This window comes from Phasianus colchicus, chromosome 21 (genome assembly GCF_987193195.1).
Source record: "Phasianus colchicus chromosome 21, bPhaCol1.hap1.1, whole genome shotgun sequence".
Lineage (NCBI taxonomy): Eukaryota > Metazoa > Chordata > Aves > Galliformes > Phasianidae > Phasianus > Phasianus colchicus.
Window position 1 is genome coordinate 5,998,806 of NC_143456.1, and position 26,266 is coordinate 6,025,071.

Genomic DNA, 26,266 nt, shown 5'->3' on the forward strand with positions numbered 1-26,266 from the left:
GACAAACAGCACCTACGAGAGGTTTTAGATCTTCTAACAAGTGAGAATACTGGGTTATTTTTCATATACTGCTTGGGATTGGGTTCAAGCCTGGGGTTAATGACAACCCACTATGGAGTGAATTCATGAAATGGGGCGTGCATTGGGTTTTCAGTGCTGGCAGGACCTGTAAACACCAGTAGACCTCAACTGGAGCACTGCAAATGGGCCCCTTACATGCATTAACATGACACTGTTCAAGATTTCTGACACAAGCAACCATGGTCTATTAGAGCCAATACCATCATCTCCAAATTCCTCCAACTACTGAACAAAGCTATGCCTTCTGTATTTGATTAACCCAAACCCAGGTCACATACGGACACTGTGGCTTCTGCTCCTCTGTTACTCACGTAGATCAGATTCTCCTTGAAGCGCTTGCGGAGATTTTCAATGAATGCTGCTTCGCTGGTGAAGTTCTCAAGCAGGACAAAATCCTGCACCCCGACGCGGTCGCGGGCTGTCAGGGCACTCTCCATGGTCAGTCGAACACCGTTAGTCCCTGCTCCCTGCAAACACAAGCAGAGGAGGGTTGGGACAGCTGTGGTTTTGTTATGCAGCTCGCTGAATCCATAAGAATGATTAAACGCAATTACTCATGGACAATCTATAAATAGGAGATCAGAATAACCCTAGTGCTGTTGAAAAATGTTAGTTCGTGTATACTAACGCTTTATCAGTTAGTTTACAGTAATTGTTTTGATGGAAGAGAAGCCAATGCTGGGGAGAAGTTATTGCCAAATTTCCAATCACTTTAAATAAATGAATAAATCAAACAAGCATTTCATAAAGAGAATAAAACTAGGAGACTGAAATGTGCTCTCTCTTCTGTTCTTTTTCTCTCTCGATTCTTAACAGGAAGTCATTTTGAGGTAAGGAATCTTTTATGACTAACAATGATTCATCTCATGAGCAAACAGCTTCACACTGCTGATCAGCTGAGAAACTTAGTGAGATCCCCAATGGGAAATTCTGGGAAAATAGAGAACTAAGAGAAAAGGGCACTTCTGCATCCCATTCCACTGTTAGGACTTGAGATTGTGACACTAACATCCATCCCATACATCAAGAAACTTCTATTCCCTGGCACTCTTTTGAAGGTTACGCTTTCAGTCTAATGTGGTTCAGACACAGCCATCTCTGGGAAACATGGGTCTGCTGACCTCTTACTTCATTCGACCTCGCATATTAAAACAAGGGAGGAAATGTGCACCAAGTGACTCAGTCATTACTCGCAGGGAAAATTTCTACTACAGACAATTAGATGCAGGGTACAAGGCAAAGACAAGAGACGACACAAATCAGAGACAAGATACAAGGTATTAAACAATTTGTCTCACTTCTGTCTGCATTTCCTTATCATCTTCTGAAATCCTTCTTACTTTGCAAACTTCCCATAGCAGGCACCGTTCTCTTCAATCATTTCCCTACAGCACTATAGCATTGCAGAGTATCTGTTATATTCTGGGATGTTCCCATAACTGGCAGAAATCCCACCAAAGTTGTTCCTACACAGGCTCATGCACTAACAGCAATGTCCAGTCACTTTCTCCCAAAGCAGTTTTATACCCCAGGAATGCTGGAGTGCTGCTAAAACACAGTCCTCTTCCTGCACAAAGATGTGCATGATTTTTGCTGATTCACACTGCCAGGTGTTTCCTTTCTGCTCTTTCTCAAGATATAACAGTGGTCAGAGCACAGGGACTGATGGCTTGCAGGGAAATAAAATAAAAGCAACTTTGGTCAGAAGAAAGTTGAGCTTAAGATTTGTTAAGTAGTAATAAAGGAAAGACCCACTGAAGTATAAATTTGGGCCCAAAGGAGTGCAAATCCCCTCAGCTTGCATTTGCTTAGGCTCACCTAGCATTGACAAAAGAAGTTTTCCCAACTTCTGCAAGTTCTAACTGGCTCCCTTCCTGAAAGCTCAGTGCCTGGGCATAAGTCACTGCATGAAACCAGCAGCTTTTGAAGAGAAAAACAAGCTTCTACAAATTACCACTAGGAAATCTCAAATCCAGATCCACTCTAATGGCTCAAACATAAGAGAGAAACATAATTTCAATTTTCCGTTTTATTTTGTTTTTATTTGGTCTTAAGGTCTGATTTATAAGCTCTTAAAGATCAAGTTGAGGAGAATTCTGCAGGTACTGGCATAGCAATCCTCCTTAAATGTCCAGGCTTTCTAAGTTATTTCCTCCATGCCTTCAGCAAAGTGCTTTGCTGACTTTTTCTATCTTTTTTGCCAAGGTAAAGAGGGAAGGTGGTGAGATAGAGGACAACGTTGGCAAAAAGAAAACAACAACCCAGAGCAAAATAGGGATAAACTACATACAAATAAATTCTGCCTAGAAATTAGAAGGCTTATATCATAGCCATGCAATTCTGGAGCAGCTTTTGGAAAAGGTGATGAGAACAAAGGTGGCAACAAAAGAAAAATCAGTAGTTTCCAAGTGGCTGAGCTTATGAATGCAGTTTTAAAACAGCTGCCTCAAAAAAAAAAAAAAAAAAATGACTGAGGAGAAACTTCCACCCTCGCACAGTTAATCCAAGTTTATATAATTCTGAAGACTTTCACAGAAAACATCACTTAGCAGTTTCAGCAGCTCTTTCATCAGCCACTCCCCTGAGCTCAGGACAAACTGATCCCAGCTGTATGCAGCCTAAGGAAGAAGCAATCTATCCTACTTACAACATGGAACGCTGCTGCAGCCGCCTCCTTTGGGACAGGCATTTAAGCCTAAGCAGCTTCCAGTTTGCTCCATGCTTTTTTCCTCTCGTTGAAGTCCAATCTCTATCAGTGTGAACAAAATAAATACCCACATTTTTCAGTCCATTACAGAAAAAAAAAACCCACAAGGAAATGCCACTTTTTAGCTATATTTAAATGTGAACAGTTTAAAGTCAGGATCACGGAAAGAGGGTAAACTTTAGATAGCATTGTACTTTCCCCAAGCCTAAATTGAATGCAAATGCAATATACCAGTCATAAACCACTGCTAAGCAACACATGCTCCTCTGTGCCACCATTTCAGCATCTTATTGTTTACATCCACATCTACCACCAACTTGAAGCGTCCACACCAACTATTTTACTACCAATAATTTCAACAGATGCAATGTTGAAGGAGGCGAAAATAGATCATTTCTAAAAATGGAAACAGAACAGTCATGCTGAAGGAAGAAAGTGGGCAAAGAAGATACTATTTAGGGAAAAAAATAGTCACAAAGATGACCACATGTTCCTACTGAACGATGAACGTGACAGTAAAGCAGTGGATAAATTAGAATAGCTCAGATGTTAGTTATTTCATGTTAGTAGGCAGACATCAAATCTGGTGGCTGTAAATTAATGCTAGAAAACCCTGTCTAGGGGTTAAAAGAATATTACAGTGAAGCTAATTGACTATTAGAGCAGCAACAGGACTGGCTCCTTCAGCATCTCTGCAGCAAGACCTGTTTTTAATATATAGATTTATCTCTGCCAAAACACCTCCAGCTGACATTCTGTTCATTTAAAACATCCTCTGGCCTATGTTATGCAAGAGATCAGCTTGGACAGTTCTGAAAGCCCCGTGGCAGGGAGTAAAGTACTTCTGATAATTAGGAGAATATGGACTGTGAGGGTCTGATTAGATCCTTTCTTGAGAAAATCACCTTCAGCTTGAAGCTGCTATGAGAGCACAGTGGTGGATGAGCTGTTCTCACAGTGCCAATGCAAACAAAAGGGGCTGTCCCACCTGCCCTCTGTGCAACTGTCTGCTTTAGCTTGAAGCAATGCAACTTACCCTGCAAAATGCTAAGCAGATGATCAGGTAGTTTTCTATCAGCTTAGTGAGCTGAATCACTCTGCCATGGGATCAGGTGAGTGTCAGACTGATGGCTAGAAGGAAAGGGAGCACAGGTGTCCCTTATAACAGTAACGTATCATTAGATCACCTCAACCACATGCACCTTTAACCTGCCTGTAGAAATCAAAAGGATCAGGCTAAGAATCCCTACCTTTGTAGGACATACCATAGCAATGCTTTACTTGGCCTCTCACACCCAGCATGGGCTGCAAGCAGGAAACTGCAAAAATCTGAGCCATCTCCACCTGATCTTAGTGCCTGTGGGCTTAGGAGTGCCCGTGTCTTCTGACTGAAATTCACTCTTACTAAAATCAGCTCCTAATGGTCACTCCTGCTTGAAGGAATACAAACAGACTGCAGTCACTGCATTTCTTGAACCCACCCTGAGGTACAGCTCCCAGGGACTCATTCCCACACTATTCTAACCTACTTTTTGCCTTTAATCTCTTATCCAGAGCCATCAGCACAACAGTGGCTCTCTGCCAGGAAAGGAAAGGCTGTCACTCCTGAATGGTGGGACCAAGCCAGTGCAATTACCAAAGCAGTGCAACTTCCACATGCCTTTTTCTTCCGTGCAATTACATTTTGGGAGCCACTTTCAGCTGATGTAAATTGGTGCTGCTCAATGCAGCCTGCAGAGCCAGGTTTACGTTGGCCGAGGTTCCAGCCTTCCTTTGTGTTCATACAAGAGTCAACAAGATCAGAAAATACCCTTACAAGCAGCTCCTCAGAGTACAAAAGCACTTGAGTTTCCTAAACTGAGTTAGTAAATTTCTGACTCAGTATCGTGAAGGTGTAAACAAATATTTTACTTTTAAACTATGTTAACTGCCAAAGTGTGATAAAGACTTTCCTCTGCTTAGGACTTGGAGATCCAATACACCTTGAAAACAAAACCCAAGGCTTTCTGACCTCAACACAACAAGTCCCAAAGCACTGGAGTGCTCAGAGTGACATCTGGGAAATTTCCTTCTGTGAATGAAGAAGGAAGGAGGGCAACTCTTTGCCACCAGCACAGGAGATCAGGGCTGACATGAACTGAGCAAGTAGCTCACATCACAGCTTTGTCCATGAGCTGTCTGTGGCAGTGCAATGTGCAGTATCCTAACGTGTTAAATACCACAATTTCCTACCTCCATTTTCCCAGAAGGTGTATCTGAGTGGTCAGCACTGACACTGCAATTCCAGACTCAGAATTGCTGTCAGTGGCTCAGGCAGCTCTCCCTCCTCCTGCAGCATCCCTGAATGATTGGTGAGAAAATACCTGGAGCTCTCATAGCGAATGGTCCTACATGGAGCTTTATAATCATTTGATTTAGAACGAAATCTCACACAACGTAAATTGGATTTCTCCTTCCAAATCTAAAATGCATGTTTTAGTATTTTCCTCTGACAATGCATTATCACAGATTAGTTAGTAACCACTCAGCAGACTGGAAGACTTGCACTGAGCTGCAGGAAGCTGGTGCACATGGAAAGAGGCATCTTTATCTCAGTATCAAGTGAAAGATGATTGATCTGTGGGTTCCAGAAATAGTTCCAAAGCCGGGAACGGAAGTACAGGCAAGAACCAAATTTAAGTGGGAAGGAAAATACAGATTAGATTCTGGAAGACAATAACAAGCCCAAACCAATAATGAACTTCTTGTGGGGAGGTGGCAGTTAAAAGGCATTTGTCTCCTGGATAGCATAACATTCTTCAGTGTCATTCCAGAGCTGCAGGAAGGAAAATAAAAATCTCTGATTTCTACTGTACTGTACAGCCTGGGAAAGGGTTTGGACAGGGCATGAGCTAAACAGCAAAGCAGAATAAAATCAAACTACTTTATCCTGGGCTTCAATTCCGGAGGTGCAGAATGGGAAAGCTCTTCTTCTCTGTCATACTGAGAAAGCAACTATGAAAACAACAAGTGGATCTGAGTCAAGGGATCTCAGTCAAACACTTGAGAAAAAATCACGATGGTCAGATTGAACGAGATCAAAACCAGATAAAAACACTGAGAACATGGAATAGTAGATAGAAAGGGAACAGCTTCAACTTGCAAAAAAATTACTGTGTCAGCAGCTGCCACTCAAGGACCATTTATAGTAGAATCTTTTTTTTTTTTTTTTTTTTAATTCTTGCTTCTTTTAGAGCAATACATCTCCAACAAAGGAATGTCTGGAGTCGGGTGCACTTTGCCCATGCAAGATCTTGGTTCTCCCTCTCTGATTCTTCCCTCGTGATCCTAAAACACATATTGAATGGATTTAACGACGACATCCACTATGCAAGAAATTGTATTAAGGAGAGACAAATGCCACTTCCTTGCCTAATTCCTGGAAAGTATTTATTTTGAAGTCTTCCATATTTTAAGTAGACACAAGCTGGAGTACATTAAAACTTGATATAATCAGAAATATAGGGGAAGCAAGCTTATTTTGCTCTCACCAAGATTTATTACATCTCTAATAGCAAGCTGCCTAGAAGCTAGAAGTCCTGCCTCCCTTCTCTAAGCTACATTTAATCTCCCACCCTAAAATGCAAAGCAGAATGGGAAATGTGAGCAATATAATCATACTGCGTGCATATTTTAAGTATCTATTAAATGCATGTAGGTCACAGGGATAATATAGAACTGTGAAAGTAAAGTTCATTCCATTGAAAAACAATAATGCAGGGTGTGGATGTTGCTGTGGTTAATTATGACTCCTAATATATCAGTCAATAGCATTTGACACTTGCAATATTTAGAATAGTAGAAATCTATCTAAGGAGCTCAAATGTAAATTAGAAATGCAAATAACAATTAACTGTAGACCAAAGGGAGCCACGGAGATTTGCACGAGAAGCAGGAAATGTTGTTTGTTCAGTATTTAAACATATTTTCCAGATGATACACTTTTGGGATGAAGGAAGACAGACTGGAAATAGAGAAGCAATTATTATTGAAAAGAAAACGTTTAAAGAACTAATCTGAAGGAAAGAGAAAATGCTTACCCTAAGAAGGGATGCTCATATTTCCAACAACAAGCTCAATATAAAATAGTGGTTAAGAAAAATGAATGAGGCAAACCAGGAACACGACCAAGGCTGGAAATGTGAATAAACTGAATTCCTGTATTTAAGGAAGGACATTTTTGCTCCTGAACAGGTGACATAAGCTGTTGCTGGTTGATAGACGTTGCTGATTTCAGTATACATGGCAGTGCTACCTGTGAGCTCAGGTCCTGCAGAAGCTTCAGAAGACAAACAGATGGCATAAAGAGCAAACACTGGAACCTCTGCCCTTCCACAACACTTCCAGAAAAGTTCTGCCACCACTTCTACATGAGACAGAGCAGGTGAGAAGGAAACAGAAACTCAAACACTGGCCTACAGATAAGCATCATGGCTTGGACTTGTTCCCAGCCTGCAGCAATGGGGTGCTGACCTTGTGGCCCCATTCCCTGCTCTTTGGTAACTGCTGTTGTAGTCCTCTCTAAACGCAAACATTCTTTCTTCTCTCTTGCATATTTGTACACGGCGTGACTCACTGTTATTCTTGGTGCACTCTGCCTTTCCCCACACTAGAGATTCCCACCTTCTGCTCTGGATTCCACACGCCCCACACAACCATTTCAGACCATTATGTCTTTCAAAGACAGTAAAACTTTCCAAGCAGGGTAAGCACTGCAGTGCATTCCCAGTGCATGTGAAGGGCACTTCCACACCCACAATGTTCTCTCGGAGAATATCAAACCACCACCCAACATCACTGCTATCACCCTAAAAAAATCACCCTTTTTCTATGTCTGTTGCTGGACACAGGTTGGCTGCCTCCTACAGTCCCCTGTGCCAAGAGAGAAAGACAACCTACAAATGCATCGTGCTGCTGGGAGAGGCAGGCAGGTCCTCCAGAAGCTCTGTGCTTCCCTTCAGCACTGAGAGAGTTCCTCAGGCAGAGCTCAGCATCAGATGGACTTTTTGGGAAAAGATGCAAGGATCTGCAGGTTGAGCAGTTATGGGATACTCTGGCCCCAGTTCAGCAGTTGGAGAATTCTTTAAACCTAGAGACATGTTGTTTTCAGTCCTTCTCCTCCCAAATTTGCTAGCTTTACCAATTAAAGCTTTGGACATTCTTATCCCGACAAAACCCCACAACCGCTTTTTCATTCTTTTTAATAATGTTAAATTCTTGACCTCAGCATCTTCCAGGGTCAGTGAATTCTGTGGCACAACTATGCACTGTATGAAGGTAATCTTTGCAGCTATTTGACAGCTTTTAACCAAACAGAATGCCCCTGTTCCTATGTTATTACACAGAGAACGGGAGCTTGCAGTCTGCCCTGACTGTCACACTACTGCGTGTGTTACTTTTTCTCCTCTCTTATTCATCTTTTCCATGTAACAATCCTAATTTCCTCCATCTTTTGCCACACTTTTCAAAGCTCTGGGTAGCTCTGCTGTGCTGCACACAAACTCAGGCTTCCTGGCTGCTACTAAAACACAGAGTTTTGCTAAAGTAAATACATCCCGGAGGGACTGAGTGGCAGCTAGTCCTTCAGCAGGTATTTCCTGCCATTCCCTGTGCCAGTAGTCATGGGCACAGTCCCTGGGTGGGACACAATTTGTGCCCATCACCACGGTATGCTCCCAGGCTCGTGCCCCCTCCAGCCAAGCAAAAACTCCACCCTTTCTTCTCCCCTAACACAGCACGCTGCTAAGCCCTTGCTTCCCACTTTTCAAACTCCCACCTTCACTGTTGCCTCAAAACATTTCTCTTCTGTTCCATTCCGACCACTTTCAAGTAACTTTCCCACTACTGTGCATTTCACAAAGCAGGCTCAAACATTCCGCTCTCCAGCTGAAACCTTCTAAACTTATTTCCCTTCTTCTCAGGCTAGACAAGAAGGAGAAGTGTACATCTGAAAACTGCACAAACATCAAAGCAGTAAAATAAATCTTACCGCGCCTCTGTACTTCATTTCTGACTCCTTCCAGCTCTCACAGTGCTTTCAGAGCCTTGGTTTACGCCGCTGCATAAAGCAGGAATCTGAGGACAAGTTCTCTCTTCTGTCAGTTGCCTTTTTTTTTTTTTTCTAATGACATTTTCGGTGCAGTCAGAACTCCTTCCCTCCCACCAGCTCCTACTGGAGCATCCCAGAGAGGGCGTTTTACAAGGGAAGGGAGGGGAACTCTCCTCCCCTCGCTACGAGGGGACACACAGCACACATGGGGAGAGGCAGTCGGAGGGAAAAAAAGTCAGCTGTCCTCTGCCTTCAGCCTGCACCTGGGTCCCTGCAGCCCAATGGGGGAAAAACGGAAAGAAAAGTAATCACAGGCGATGGAAAAACTGGTGTGCAGCCCAACAAGCTAAACCACAGCAAACAGGACAGGAAGCCATTTGCTCCACTAGAGTAATTCCTTTCTGCGTTGAAACAGGAGCAGCTGTATCAAGAAGGCTCCCTATATCCACTCCAGACTCACCTCAACCACAGCAGAACCTCTTGGGCAATTACAGTGCAATTATAATTCCACTTGTCATCATTCTCTCAGCAAATCACAGGACCACAAAGAGTCCACGGGTAACACAGTTTGCCTTGTCTGTCCTTGCAAGGATTCAGTATATTTGCTCAGCAATATTTATTCCCAAGCATTTGCAGACACCCACTCTCAGAACACCCACTTTCTATGGAAGCTCTCATCACCAAATAACCAGCACTGCCACATAGGACACTTCCTTACAGGGCACAGTGAAGCCCCTGTTGCCCTTAGTCACCCTGTAGTGCAATCACAAGTGACACATTTCCCTGCCCTGCAGGTCATCAGTGTTTGGCCTTACATAAAAAGCTATTGGCCATTGCTACACCGAGGCTATGAAAACCACCAGTGCCCTGAGATGAGGGCATTGTGACAGTAATCAAAATGTATATTTGCCTTTGCATATGCATTATGTGGAAGTGAAAGGACAAGAGGCAACGGACACAAGCTGAGGGCAGGGAAATTTCAAGGAGATATTATGACTTTATTTCCCCCCACACACACTATAAGAGCCATCAAATACTGGAATAGAGCCCCCCAAAAGTTGTGAAACTCCATCCTTGGAAATACCCAAGGTTCAATCAGACAAGGGCTGAACAATCTGATCTAAATCAGCCCTGCTTTGAAGCAGGGTTGCACCAGAGATTCCCACAGGTCCTTCCCAATCCAAACTATTCAGTGATTTTGTTGTTTTCCTCAGTGGTCTAAGCTATCTAGCTGCCTAGTAGGCAGACAGACTCCTGCACACACACTTCTGTCCCATGCTCTGCTATTTCCAAGCATCAGCAACAAAAAAAATTGGTCATCCATTTGATCTGACTCTTAGTGGCTGATGGAAAAGATGGGTTTCTGTTTGCAAGTCTCACAACACAGGTAGTCACAATCTGCACAAAGTGTATTGTCACCTGTTTCTCCTTTATACCACACTCTTAACAGGCCCATCTCATCAAATGTTCCATAGTATGTGACTGTACAATTAGCAGGGAGCTTGACAGATGGCTGCAAATTCAATGCAGGTTTATCCAATGTACAAAGCACTGCCCACACACAAAACACCTAAGTTGCACCTGCAGTTCGGAGGTCTCAAACTTGGTGTGACATTATGAACCCATCAGCTGAATATTCAGATGACATTCACTCTAAATGCACACATCTACACAGAGCCTAACCCAAACTCAAGCCATAGTACTCAAAGGAATGTGATAAAGGAAAATAGAATCTTTCTTGCTTTGTCTTCTGAAAAGAGGAGACTGTAACATCAGCTCAAATACTTCTGAAACCCAGGTGTCACTGAATACACCATCCTACTGAATGGCATATGAATGACATCACCATTTTTTTTTTTTTTTACCATGTAGAGGTGAACAGAGGTAGCAGACAATGACGTGCTTCCCTCAACACGGAGATAGCACTTTTATTTTCTTTAAGTGAGGAAGGCTTCTATATTGATCATAGGGGGAAAGCAGGAAGAAATCGGATTTCCTCTTTCTAAAAAGGCTCCTTGGCCCTTAGGTGCACTAGTCTCAGATCAGACATGAGTGCAGGAACCCGGGCAGCACCAGCACTGCAGAATGAACCCTGCTCTGCTCATCTGCCCAGAACCAACATTACAAGCAGCTCAGCTGTGGGAATCCATTTAAAGTGGTCCCACGTGGCACTCATCAGCCAAATTCTGCAGCACCAAATGGCAGGTTCTCTAACCATTGAACAAACAGAGCTACAAAATCACCCCCCAAGTCTGACAGCTGATAATTCATGGCTGGCACTATTTGGAGCCAGCTCTGCTTGATGTCATTCTTTTATGAAACTAACTAAAACAAAAAGCTAAAAAAGCTTTGAAGTAAAGCAAGTAAAGTAACTCAAGGCCATGCATGGCCACTACTCAGTAGGAAGCTATTTAAAACCCAAGAAATGTAGCAGATGTTGTCAGCGGTTCAGTGCTCAGCGCTGCTCTCTAATTAGCTCTGACCCAAGGCCCAGCATTGATCCTGTGCTGGCACTCATCAGGGGAAGAAGGAGCCAGTGCTTCCAAGGACTTGCAACGAAGCTCGTGGAATACCTTCAGAGAGCCTGAGGACACATTTCAAAGGCAGGTTTAGCATTGGTCAGCTTTAGAGCACTGAAAGAAATAAGCAGTATTCCAAAGCCCTGCTCAGTGCAGGAGCACAGGTAAGATCAAAGGTAATCTAAGCTACATTTCCCAAGCTGAGCCACGTCAGCCATCACCAAAGCATGACAGCAAGCCTTGAGCATGGAGTTTTCCACATCTAATTAGAAACGTTGCCTAGCAGCTCTAATTCTTCAGGAGGGTAATGGCAACCCTCCATTATCATTCCTCAGATCAGTCTGGTTATAGGCAAACTACACAGAGGTCTGTAACATTCATGTTACCATTTTAAGTTACGTATTAGCATAGAGTTATTTTCACATCTGTAACCTCACCTTTCCCACCGTCTCTACTACTTTCTAACAATCCTTGTCAGAACGTATCTTGCAGCTGGAAATGTCACATGGGTGGAGAACATACAGGCACGTTCAGAAGGACATTTTTACACTTTTTTTTTTTAATGCAGAACCTTTTATTTATATATTTATGTATTGGGAAGACCTTTACTCAAAACAGTCTTTTTCTCTAGCCAAACTACCGCCCAACTCTTGATGGCGAGGAAAACACTCCTGCCCATGGGTTAGACTAAGTTAGGAGGAAAAAATACATATTTGGAAAGCAGAGATAACCAACATAATTTTTATTTTTAAGATTCTGATCCCAGACTTTTAAAGTGAAAAGCTCAGGCTCTTCCTTTCCAGCAATAGAGAGCCCTGCCCTCGTCTGCACATTCTGCTGAGGACGGCTAGCTAGCTCTGTATCACTAATACAGGCAACTACAGGCAGAGAGGTATGAATCAAGTTTTCCAGGCCTCACCAGTTAGAAATGAGTCATACAAACCCTGCATCAGAACGCTGGGATTGCTCTGCTCGTTGCTGATAAGCAGCTGATTCCCTGCATACAATTTCACATTCAAAGCAAGGGGACTGGAAACCTTTCCTGCCAGCCCTGCTCCGGCAGGCTCACAGAGCAGTGCGTGACTGGCTGCGCTACCCACAAGCAGTGGCTCTCCTGAAAAAAAAGCCTGGCCCCACAAAGCTGGCATCAAGCAAACCACAGTCCTTTCCTGTGCTGTGCAGATTCCACCACACAATATAAATCTGGAGGTAAGAAATTCTGGCTTTGGTCTTTGTTATTCAAAAAGGAATGTAGGTCGTATTTACGTTATTCCAAAACCAAAAGATGTTGAGCTCATTTATAAATGCTTATATGTATGTATTTTATAATAGTCATTATTTCTGCCTTGCAGAAGAATTGCAGAATAACACACATTCCATAATTAGAAAGTACTTGGCAAAGACAGCATGGGAAACAAACCACCCTAAACAGGCCAGGAATTCAAGTCTCCTTCTTGCAGGTCAGAGGAAAGTCTTTCGCAAAGAGCAGACATTTCTTCAGCCTACCACATGAGTCCTGCTGTCTGCACTGCACTGATCGAAACCTGACTGAATGCCTTCCATCTCCAAGATGCCCTATAGCAGGACCCGGGGCTTCTGAAAGACTCACTGCTAAGGAAAAAAGCCAGCAAAGGACAAACATCTGACCACACAACTGAATAACTCAATGCCCTGCCAAAGATGCAGTGTTAACTCTTCTAACAGGCTTGATAACAAGGCAGAACCTCTCCCTGCACCATCAGCTCTGCTAACAATCACCTGCTTTCTACCCCCTTCTTGCTTACATTGATGCAATTCGCCATCCAGCGTGCAGAGAGCAGTGAGATGTCCCCCCAGACAAGAAGTGTGCAACAGAAACATGGACACAGGATATTGGACCCAGGAGATGCAGCATTCCTGGTCAGATATGAGAATGCAGACCTATGAAGGTTTAATAAAAAGCCCATTGTACTCACTACAAAAGTGTCTCAAGACTGCAGAATTCCTTCACCTTATTGAGAACTTCATGACATCACCTTCTCCGAGTCCTCGGATTCTGTGTGAATGTGTTAGCACAGTAATAGACAAAAGCTTAGAAGTATGATAGGTGTGGCCATAAGGGTTCAAAACCCAAAGGACAAAGAATATTTAAATTATTATTTTGGATTCTAATTTATGCTTTGTAATGCCTAAAACTGTCAATACTGGTTTTGTTTGTTTCAAGGAAGCTTCAACAGTGAGAACACTAAACTCCTCTTCTTCCCAAGCTCAGTCTTTCACAAATAAACAAGAATAATACAAAAAGCTGGAACGACACAGAAAATAAAGATTGTCTCCTTGGACTCCTATGCTCTCTCTGTAAGTGCTGTTCACTGCTTTCACAAGTCTAACAACAGATGTGTTTGAAAACAGCAGATTAAAAGCACCTACACAGCACTCACATTTAGCTATGGCTCCCGCACACACACAATAATCCTGGCTCTACGATGTGAACGAAAACAGAAACTGGGTTAATGTAACAAATTAAGATCATTTCTCCTTGTTGTTGCTCTCTGCTGAACCAAAGAAACAGAAATGGATGACTGGCTTTGACAGCCACCATCAGAACAAAGCCCTGCTTTATAAATACCAGATGCCCTTACCACGATGCCAGTTGTCTCATGCATGTGGCCACTCTCACTTAGCCCCACTTGCACACTGCCCTGCGTATGGCTCTGTTGGTTGCTTTACACAACCGCAGGGCACTCGTCTCTTCGACTGACTTTACAAACTCAGCCTACCCATCCTGAAGCCAGCAGTAATTGTTGTACTAAACTTCAACGGCAAAGAGTTTAAAAACAACAGTTAATGCAGTTTGATTGCTTTGCCCTCACTTTGATACGATCATTTTAAGCAGCTCCCCTGCAGAGCCCGTGGCAAGAACAAGAAGAGCCATTCTGACAGAGCTGTTAATGCAAACAGCCTGACTCAGTTCAGCTGATGTGCATTCCTCTCAACTGACTTTCTAAACAGTCACTCCCAGTGGCAGGACCTACATCTTCCTTTTAAGGGGAAAAAATGTTTTCACAGGAAAAATTAAGCGTTCAAAGCCTTTGAATATCTCTGTGCTTCAGTAACCAATCTCTCCTCTAAAAAGCTATTCACGTTGCACACAAAACAAAAACATCTCCCTCCTTAATATAAAATTGCTCCTCTCTTGAACCACAGCCATTAGCTTTCTACAGGTACCCTGGCAGACCCAGGTGAAGCAGCCTATCCTACTATTTTTCACACAAGTCAACATGGAAAAACAAAACAATTTTCCAAAGTGTTAGAAAGACTCATTCTGAGAGACAGAAACACAGCTGAGAAAGAGCAAGCAAAACTTACAGGCTGCAGGCAATATCCTACAGCTCACATTGGTGACTGACAGTTCCTATTCCTTCAACATTTCCTTTTCTGCATTTCTGGAAAGAGGCTTAGTGTCAGAAATGGATTCGGACTGAAAAGCATGTTATAATAAAAACTTCTTGTTCTACTGACACGAGATAAGGAAAGAGTGAACAGTGGTGCTTTGCCTGCATGTTAGATGAAGGAAACAGGATTTCCCTCTGCTACTCCCTGAACAAGGTCCCAAGGAAATGTTTCTAATAATAGGAAATTACTATATAAGGCCAGATCAGCACTAAACTGCTTTCAGTCTGGAAAAGAAGAACATACAAGCACACTGAGGAGGGACACAATGGGCAGAGCAGGGCTCTTCTCACACCAGCAGTGATCAGTAACCTCAGGTTGCTCTCTATGGAGATGGACAATATTCAACCTGTGACACTTCTCTTCTGAGCAGAAAGGGGCCTCTCCCATAGCCTGAAAAAAGAAAATGAAATGCACGAATTGCAGCTGCTAGCTCTTTTTCTTCCTGGGAGCAAAAAGACAAACAGAAGAGACTTATAACACCTGCAAAGCCGAGCACATCAATGATACACAATGAGCAGAAAAAGACACAGCCTGTACTAACACACGATGTGCCAGCAGTAATGCAGAAAACGACAGCATTCCTGGATCCATGGAGCACAACAGTTTGCTACTTCATTTTGTGAATGGGACAGCTCTCTTATTTTATTTTAAACTGTAAGGATGTTGGGCACCTGTAGAAGGAGCCATTTAATTTAATTTTCAAAGCATTCCTATATAACTGTATGCAATAACATCTTGCAGGCCAACAGTTTCAGCAGCAAACAGTTGTACCTAACTACAACAAGCCACGTACGTCTCAGCAAAACTGTCAGACTCCCTGCTGCCTAAACCTTTAATTGCAGCCCCAATGCACACTTCTTACTGTCATTGAACAGATGCCAAACCTGCAAGCCCAGTTAAAAAACAGATTTTATTTCTTTTTATACCAATGGAAGGGAGTTCCTACAACAAAGCGTTAGCCAAATGTTGGATAAAGTGACATAACAGGATCATTTCCCTGTGCTCTGCAGTGAGTGGTATCTCCCCATCTCTTTTGTCCTCAGATAAAGGCAGAATTTCTCAGCTCCCAGTGTAGAGAAGCTTGCTTAACAAACACAATCTGACAGTCCCATAGCTGTCATGGAAATGATACAATATAAGTTCCTAGGCAGGTTCATCACTTAGACTTCTTTTCTGAATGGAATAGATGTTTGTGACAAAATGTAGAAAGAATTTTGTGGCCGTAGCCCTGCTACCTCCTGCTTACCTCTCTCCTGTCTACAAATACAGCCCCTGCAGAGTTACACAACTTAAAGGAGAACCTGATGTCAAATCAGCAAACTGCAGCTGAGAGACTTAAAATAAGAAAGGCAGGCTATCCTTATGGAGAACTCCTTGCTGAGACACCAAGAGAGAGAATTTGGACAGCAGGAGCACTGTTCTTCATCAGGAGCACTGTTCTTCATCACAGCATCAGAAGCTTCACAGTCCTGTTGAGAAGGAGCTGAGATTTACTGTTCCTTTTGCTGTTCCAGAGGATTGCTCCAGCATAACCAGGTTTCAGCTACATTCTTCACCAGCTGCCCATAACCTGCCCTTGTCCCTACATCACCAGTCCAGAAAAGAGCATGCACTCAAGGGTGTGCTAAGCTTTCCAGGGCATACAGCAATGCTGTCCCAAGATACCATTTCATATTTGACTTACACTTCGGGACATCTTGGTTGCTGAAGATGTTAAAATTGACCTCTGTTTTTTTGTCCAATTAAGTACTTCATGTTCTTGCATGCATGACAGGGCACATCTCCATCTGTACAAAGTCTCAACATTAGGTCTGACCCTAACACTGCTGTCTTCTCTCCTTATTTTTGGTACTGTTGCAAGATAAAGTCAGTAAACTGTTTGTTCAGTTTCATAACTCTGTTTCAGGATAAGTGAGATATTTGTTTTGGTTCTGAAGTTAGAAGGAGCACAGGTATGAAACTGGGACTCTGACGTGGAGATCAACAGTCTGTGCCTTTTGGGGGAACTTGTCACCAATAGTTTAAAGTTCTCCAAATAGAGGATTGCCTGTTTAAAAATGCTGACCTCAAAACTGTAAGTTTAAGCTGTCCTATTTTCTGAAATCCAGAGAATGATATTATTCTTCAGTATGTCAACATGCATTGATTTAGAGAGATCCAAAATAGCAGATCTGTTATCTCAAGCTGCTCTATAGGAAACAACTCAGCTGTCCTATACTTGATCATCATTATTTTTTTTTTTTAATTGACAGTTTTAATCAATGCAGTTTTGCATCAAAACAAACCACACCCCAAACCAGACCACCATGCTATGAAAAGGAAACATCTCCCTCCAAAAGAGCCAAAAGAAACTGCTTCATTTAGTTAACATGAAGCTTTTCTTTCTGGTAAAGTCTGAATAAAGCCAATGTTGAGTTGCTAGTCAGGTGTCAAAACAATTCTGCCATATGGAGACTGGAATGCAAGTAATAATTAGATTATATTAGGTAAATTCAAGCTCCTAATGTCACAAAAACAAAGGCTCAAAGGCTGAAACTTTACAAAAAGCATGGGAGAGGGGATAACATATGGAATATACTTCCTGAAATGGTTTGTTTTTATAAAATAGCTTGCAGATGAAGAACATCTCAACAGCTAATCCTACTCCCCCCTCCTGCTAAGTGCAATGTAGGAAGTTTACAGCAGTGTTAAGATTTATGTTAGTCTAATTTGTATGTCAAGTTATCAAGTTAAGGGAAATGGTGTGGTAAACACTTTCATATTGGTACAATAGTATCCATCAAAGGTTCATGTCATATAATGTCTACAGCTCCCCTGAGGGAAATAAAATCACAACATACCTATTTGCAAGTATTGTGACATGTCGTTCTGACAGCACATTCAAGTGACACCTGGGAGAGACAGCATAACAACATTCTTATTTTCCTTCTGGGTGGGACTCTTATAGCAATCCTGTAAGCAAACTATGATCTACCAAGTGGAGCCAAGTTCCATGAGCACAGAAAAAGGACACATTCAATGCTTTAGACATTTGAACAACTGGAGTAGTTTTTCACTTGATGATTTTTAAGCCTAAAGTTCACAGGCACAATTTGTACTTCCATCACTTCTTTTTTTTTTCTCTGTCCTAAAACTGACTTTGGCAGTTATTTTGGGACAGTGAAAAGTTTAAGGTCCAATAAAACTGTTAGGAACACATATGGCACAGAACTTCCTTTATACCCTTCTTTGCAAGGGAACCAAAAGCATTTTGCATTTACTTTGATGGCATAAACCCCAACAATAAGCTTAAGGAAAGAATCTTCAAAAGTCTGGAATAAAACTAGATAACGAACCCAAAACAGGAACGCATCCATTGATTTGTAGAGATTCTAGTTTATCCTAAAAGAAGCAGCCTAAGCAGTTTCCAAAAGCAGAAAGAAAAGTAGACACACAGTGCAAACTGGCTATCTGGCAATGTGTCAGGTTTGAGGCCTGGCAGCCAACAGGAGCACGTGGGCTCGCAGCTGGCTTATGTCTGAGCTGCTTCCCTTTACCCTGTCTCTTCTGTTGCTTCTGAAAAGGGGAGTAAAAGCCACCAGATGAAGGGTACTGTCTGAAGTAATCTTCTGACCAGTCTGACAGGACCACGACGTTTCTACTAAAGCCTTTCAGGTTTTTATGGATTGCACACACTTTGATTCTAAAATAGATCTATCTTCAGTTAACAGTAATCAGCAAATCATGAGTTACCATCATCTTGGCAAAGATACACCAGGATGCCTGAAAAACACAGACATCATTTCAGAAGGGCATCCCACATCCATCAGCATTGGCTTGTATTCCTCAAATGACCCACAATATTGTTTCCCCACATTTTAAAAATTTATACTGCTACTGAATCAAAACTCTGATGAGACAAGATTTTTAGAATAGCCATAATGAAAAAGAACCATTGGTGAGCAACATAGTAAGCCCCCTGTGAAGTATGAGGAACATCCCATCTCTATGGCATAGTTTTAACTCTGCCCACTCAGGAGGGCCACACTATTCTGCTCAGAGCATTTTTGAGATTTCCTGCTTGATCAACAACACAGATTTAATCAAAACCAAAGATAAAATATACATAGAATAACTGGGGGCCTGTTCCTTTGTGGTCCTCGGGAATGCATGTTCCACATCTGGATAAACACAGGCCTATAAAGTGAATGGAAACATTCATTCCCCTCTTCTTTCTTTCTGATTTACCTGTGGTCATACATTGGGTGGCTGAAAAACAGCAGAAATCCTGCTGACACACACAAAACAGGCAGCCATAGACACGCAGAGCTCTCTACTCTTTACAGCTACCATACCAAAGAAAACATCCAGGCTGTGACCTTCAACTCAAATGAGAGATCGTGAGGGCATTCTCATAGCTCCTGTTACATGGGTATAAACTGCTGAGTGTGACAGAAGTGACATTCATAACAATATAAGCTGTCCCACAGCATTCTGTTCTCCGACAGAAGATGAGGATAAGCACCCCTAAGAATCAGAGGCAAGAAGAGAGTTGTATTGATGCAGATAATGAGAACATCCTTACAAAAGGCAGAAAAGTGAAGTTATCCCTCTACCTTGAGGCCACCAGTGTGCAGATGTAAGACTGCATCATGCTAGAAATGCACAAGTTTGGAGATCTCACAAAACTGGTTACCTTCTGTTCTGCTACTCTTGATCAAATTCCACTGTTCATGGCAGCCAAAACAATGATAGGAACCACCAGATATCTTACACCAATGGGAAGAGAACAATTTTGTTCCTCTGATTCTACAGGCATAGATTACTGAGGTTCCCCTGCAGAAAGCGAGAAATTCAGAGTCATGAGGATTCTGAACTCTGAAAGGATGGTCTGAAAGTCTCAAAGAAAAAAAAAAAGGTATCTACCACAGAAAATCAATACACGTTAACAGAGCATATAGTATAGGAAAACCATACAAAATTCAGGCAAGCAGCTTCAGCTCCTTCATCTAAATTCTGTATTTTAACAGTTCTCAAATGATGAGCAGCATCATCAGCTATTGCAGCAACCGCACGAGCCCAGGCTTAGCCATTCTACAGTAATGAAAGGAGACTGAAAAAAGATGAGAGTTGATACAGTGCTCAAGGCATGCCCTAGATTAGCCCCGCTTCCCTGCTGTCGGTGGCAGCTCTGCCATCAGCTTCATTTGTGCTGGAATACGCCTGTGGTAGGAAAAAAAAAAAGGGTTAAGTTCTTTCAAATCAACTACAGAGAAAGAAAAGCATCAAAACTTTTAAAGTGTTTGTTTCCGGAGCTACAGTTTGTCTGGCTGAACTAGAGGGACACAGGGAAGTTCATCACTGTAAATTATTGATCCACTGCTTTCTAGACATTGAAACTGGTAATTAAACAAACAGTAAAGAGATACTTCATCAATTATAGAGGTGTCCCTTTAAATTACACTTGCTTCAGGATGAATAAAACACAGCAGTTAAATGCTGCAGGTGCTTCTTCATGCCAGCTTCTCATTTGAAATCCTCATTATAGCACTTACTCTAATTCTCTTATGTCATTGTTTCTAAGCTCTCTGCAGGTATTGAGCCAGATAAGGAGAAAATAAGAGTTTGTTTCTCCACCCTTTTTCACACGATGTCCAGAAAGCGAAGTCCCATGGTCAGGAGAGAGGATTTGGAACTTTTCTACTCAATGCACTTAGTTATATGGCCAAAAGTCAAGGCTACAGCCCCTGCAAAAAACATCCCTCCTTCAAGAATCAGGCATAAGTTTTGTCTACCAGCAGACAATCATGCAGTGTGTGAAGTACAAGGCAGACATTTGATACTGGTATATTTTCTAAATACCATAAGAAGGACATGTGTGTGTACACACCCTCCACAACCTAAAATAACACTGGCAAGATGCTTCTGAAAGAATATAATGATGGCATCAGGGATCCCCTTCTAGCAGAAATCATATCACAACCACCATGGCTACTCCAATTTGATTTATGACATTTTTGTTACAGGGTGCACATTTTACAGCATTAAGACTAAACCTATCTCAGTTTCATGTGTTAATGTTGTATACATGTGAAAATATACTTGCTTTAATGCTCATTTTGAAACCAAAATATCATCTAAAGAAAAGCTTGGCCTTCTTGTATTTACTGGTAAAGAATCTGTCTAGAACCATGACAACATCTCAAACCAGTTTTACTCCAGGAAAGCATTTACTGAAGTCCAACTTTATCAATTGATTGAGACAGGTCAGGGAACATAAATATTCTAAGTAGAAAACAACCCTGCATATGCAGCATAAACAGACAGCTTAAAAGTGCCTGCAAAAAAAGCCTGACAGGTGGACACAGCTGGCATCCTTCACTGAGCAGAAGCATCAGTGAAGCAATAATGCTAGAAGGCAAGAACAAAGAGGCAAGTTGCTGATGGAATAAGATGATCCTAGAAGTCAAAACTTGTGCTGCCCACGTGAAATGAAGAAGCGAAGGGATACCCAGGTGGGAGTTCAGCACAGCAAAGAGAGAGACCACAGGGATATGCTATGGAAGCTGAATATGATCTGTTGATGGAAATATTTAAAGAGAGAGACAAAGGCAGGTCTGTTTAAGTTCTGTGGAGGAAAGAACAGCACCTTATGGTAGGTGGACAGAGAATCAAAAAGCTGAGCTGACTCTCCCTACCGCTCCCCAGCTAATGAGGCTGAAGCACAGGGAGAGCAAGCTCTCCTGTGGGCTCAGTGCCAATTGCTCTGTTAAGTTTTCTTTGCCTGTTCTAATGAGAGTTACACAATGTAGGATTTTATTCATAAGAACCTGATGGCATCCTGTGTATACAACAGATCCTACCAGCAGGACAGTATTTGTGGGAAACGTTAGGAAGAGTGTCTAAGAGAGATAAAGCCTTTGAGTTGCAGACAAAGCTGCCAGTCCTCATTTCCAGCTTGTCAGAGCAAGTCCTTCTTGAAGTCAGCAGCCTGGAATGAAGAGAATCTGGCATTTGTGCATGTATGTATGGTTCAGACAGTCAGGGCGGAGGGGCTGACTTTAATCATACTTTCCACAGTGGTGTGGGGGAGTGGCAAAGAGCAGCGAGCAATGGGTGTTATTTGCTCTATAGTCACAAATTCCTCCTCTTTGACTTCGTGTTTCAAGACTGACCTCTTTTCCTGCTCCCTCTAGCCCCTAGAGAAGGAACTGGAAAGGGAAGCACACGCAACTGGAATTTGAGAGAAAATCCTGCACGTTCTTGGGATTCCTGATATCTGTGATAGGCAGCACACACTTGTCTGGTCGTTTTACAAATTCCACATTCTGGAGAATTACCGGAACAGCTGATGGGTCTCAGGAGTAATCACATGCAGGTACTCTCTTTTCCTGTGAAGCTGAGCTCCACTATTCTAAAATTCACTGACCCAAGTTCTAACTCTCTACTGCCTCTGCTTGCTTGCTGAGTAATAACTTTTCTATTTAATACACATATTTTAAAGTTATATCTTTAATTTCCTTTAGCCAAACTCTCTCTCTTCTGGAAGAAAAACAAATAAATAAAGAAAAACAAACAAACAATGAAGCATTAAAGAGTATGGCCTCACAACCAGCAGTTGCCAAGCTATTTCAGCTTGTTTTGAAACATCTTTAACAAGAGTGCTAGTATAGTATCAAAAAGGATACAGTTCCAAAATAGTTTAATCCAACTGCCCACTAATGTGTTAGCAACAATACTATATAAAGAATTCCATTTAAAACCACTTCTACTCTCACAATAAGGCTACAGTCTACTGAATCACATGGAGCTTCAATTCCATCCAGAAATAGCCTCTTGAAGTTTCTATCGTGGGATGGCATTCCCAAATTTTGCTTATTTGAGTGCCACTACTGGTGGTGACAGCAATAGCAGCTACAAATTTCAGGAACCTGCACGTACTCTCAGGAAGGGCACACATCCAGATCCAACCTCCTGCAAGAAAGGTTTTGGCAGCAGGACACATTCCTCCTCTTGTACCCTTCTCTGCCTGCATTGATTACAATGTCATGCTCAGATACCACAACAGGGTAACCTTGTGCTACTATCCCACACGTTTACCTTGCCAAAGAGTCCCAACAGAGCCCAGAAGACTTCTGAACATTTAGACCTGTTGCAGAGGAATGCAAAAGTGGACATTCTCACATTCCCAGCTGAACAGGGGGGGATGTCCCTCCACACAAAGACCCCACAAACTGCACTGCTCTGGGAAGCAGCAAAGACGTTCCATCTCCAGAGAGGGCAAAACACATCTGATACCAGCACCCAGCCAGACCCCACTTTGAACCTCAGCCAGTGCATGCACTGCTTAGGCAAGAGGCAGAACAGACACCAGCTTCTCTTGGCTCAGTGTCTCAGTGCTATTACCTTGGCAGCCTGCACCAGGACTTATCAGCATGCCTCTATTCCTGACCTGATCCCATGTTGATGGGCAACATAGGCACTCCATGGACAGATGGTTACTGTACTGCTTAGGAGCTATAAGTAGTTTCATAGCTTGGGAATCCCCAGGACATGGGAGTAGAGACAGTGCATTCTACATGTAAATCTTAATAAATCCAGTGTTTAAAAGACAGCTAATTACCATTTATGTTCCACACAGCTAGCTCCATATTCACAAATTGAAGGTTTTAGTGCCAATCAGTCCACACAAGCTTCCGAATATGACTGCAGAAGCTTCTAGTAAATTCAGACTTTTCCTCACTACCACTGACTTCAGGGGGACAAAACCAGTGCTGTAAAACGAGAATGGCTGAACAAGCCACAGGGATACAAGAAGCACTTATTGTACATGAAAAGCACCCTCCGAGGAACCACAGCACAGTCCCACACTGCTGTTGGGAGCTGATATACACAGCCAACATCGCTTTGCTGCAGTCCATCTGCTGCCCCAAGCAGTGTTTGTTCAGGACTCTGTGCTGGGACTCACATCTGTTCAGCTCTGTAGTGAGATTTCAGGGAACTCAAACGTTTGCTATTCTCCAAACTTTGTTTCACTACAGTCAAGGCAGGGAGTACAGAACTACAGGCAAAAACAATTTAATTAAAGCTTCGTGTGAGCTTATACAAGCTTATCTTAGATACTAGAGAAAGACATCCTCCTGGCACACAAGTAAAGAAAGGGCATTGCACTGAGAGTGAAGTGGATGAAGCTCTAAGACTCCTTGGATGCTTGCTTAGTTCCCTATGTGTACATACTTCCTAAAGTCTAAAACCTTGGAAAGTGATGCACATATATTACCATCACTAACAGCCTCCAGGACAAGCTCAGGAATGACATGAGAGCCTACAAGGCTGACAGCTGTAGTGTTCCATGATCAGTTCCATGACACACGTGAGTATGTTTGTCACACCAAATTTGCCAGCAGAAATAGGCCTTGCTAGTAAATGGGTCTGCTGTTCAACAGGAGCAATGACACTCGCTGGCAGGTGCTTGAAAAAGGAGGGATGATGGTCACTTCAGCCCACACTAAACACTGACTGAATTTTTACTCCTGCAAGCCTTGTGTCACATTTGTGTTGAGTAACCATAGGTTTAGATAAGTGGTTTGCAATTAAGATCATTTGCTTTGGGGCCAGTGAAAGCACAGTCTAAAGAGCACTTCCAAGAGTTCAACAGTGCTAGAGAGGTTAACCAGAGAAATTCACTGTCCAAAACTGAAGGCCAGGTACCAAGCTGACAGTTGCTTTTAGACCATTAGACCATAATTTTCCTTCCCAGCCTATCCAAAATTAAAAGCAAGATTTTTCACAACAAAACTTTTCTTCTGAAAGAAATAACCTGCTTTTGCAGTGTTCCAGGAAGATTTCTTTTCAGACACATGCATTCAACCCAACAGCAACACTGATTTTCCTCCATTCCCCATTTCCACGCAGGTGGCAACGTGACCCTCTTACAGAGGCTACTTATTTCTGATGGCAAACAATCAGTATTTCAGGCAAAAATGCATTCTATCACAAACAATTTAACTGAAGCTTCTAGAAAAAAGTAAACAGTTACATGAGTGCAGCTTCTGAGTTCTATGGACTTCAGCCTGGGCATAGTTCACATTCTCATCCTACACTATGCTACTATGAGGAATTTTCCTTTTAGCACAAGCTGAGCTAAAGAAAGTGGTTTGGGTAATAGCAGTTGCCAGGTAAATATATTCAAGGCTTAAGATGGAGGGAGCTCCCCTGTGTCCCTGCCTAGACACTGAAACATCAGAGCAGGGACACTTGACAGCTGATCAGGTTTCAGTTTAAAGAGAGATCAAGCACTGCCTGCCTCTTTCTTAGCTTTTTTTTTGTTGGTTTTTCTTTTTCCACATAGAGAGCTTTGCATCTCTTGCAACATTTCCTCTTCATACGATGCCCCCATCACCAACCTGCCAGGGCAGCACAGAAGCCCATGCTCCCAACGCTCCCTACCTGCAGGCTCTCAGCACCTCACACCCTTTGCTCTGGCAGCATGCACCAGCTCTGTCAAGAAAGGTTTCAAAGTGGTCACCATCTACAGCAATATCTGGGAAGAGCAACTCATCTTGGATTTTTTCCTCTTTGTACTTCCTTGTACCAGGACACAATTGTCTCAAATCAGATTAGTTTATGCTTGAGACAAATAATATCTGAAAGCTTTAACCAAAACATACAAATGGCCTATAGCCATCAACCCATGCATTCAATTCTGTCATGCAAAAAGAAAACATACTGTGTCTGCATTATCATGTAGTCACATGTTTTTCTCAAACATTCTAGGGACTAACACACCTGTTTTAGAATTAGCTCATAAAAGTGCATAAATTATCCCTTCTATTATTCCAAATTACTCCTAGCTTTCTCCACTCCCTTCATAAGCAGTCTTGAGAGCATTGTTTCTTCTGTAAATTGAAGAGTCATCTTCTTGGTGATCTTAAAGGATAATATCTTAATACAGCCAACATCTAGCCAACAGATAGAGCTGCTGTACTTCAGTAATGACTAAGATTGCAAATGATTCAAATAAATACTTCCTACTAGAAACAAAAATTCTAAGTGCTGCAGCAAAGCACTATCTGTACTAATAAGACAGCCAGAACACACGCATTTGTCATTAGGTTGTTCCATAAAGCTGAGCACTAATCTTCTTCAGCTGAACTGAATGGTCTGTGGGGAATGTCTTCAGGAGACAGAGAGGAGAGCAGAGTAAGATTGGTCTTATCTACATTACAGGCTTTAGCCAGCAGAAAATATTCAAATCTTCCAAAGCTTACTAATACATAAAATCCCTCTGCAATGAACACTGCCACCTGGATATGTGCAGACATATTCTAGCTGACCAGAAACATGCTTCCTACCATCCTGACATCCTACAGTCATAAAAACATGAGTTTTTGCCCAAGGAAATATTCTAACTCTGACAGTAAATCCAAATTCTGCCAGGACTATCACTATTGCACT

The 26,266-nt window shown here is 42.3% G+C and overlaps 1 protein-coding gene across 7 annotated transcripts in view; it reads right to left on the reverse strand.

Moving 5' to 3' along the window:
* MYO1C (myosin IC) overlaps window positions 1-26,266 on the reverse strand; it is a 53,656-nt gene that overhangs the window by 20,022 nt on the left and 7,368 nt on the right. For 5 of the 7 annotated variants that reach the window (XM_090122293.1, XM_031591733.2, XM_090122294.1 and 2 more), the window contains one exon: window positions 393-548. In XM_090122293.1, coding sequence (XP_089978419.1) covers window positions 393-518 — 126 coding nt within the window. In that variant the 5' untranslated portion in view covers window positions 519-548. Of the gene's footprint in view, window positions 1-392; window positions 549-8,816; window positions 9,088-19,505; window positions 19,627-26,266 lie in introns of those variants that run through there. The other 2 variants (XM_090122292.1, XM_031591730.2) reach the window with 2 other exon arrangements.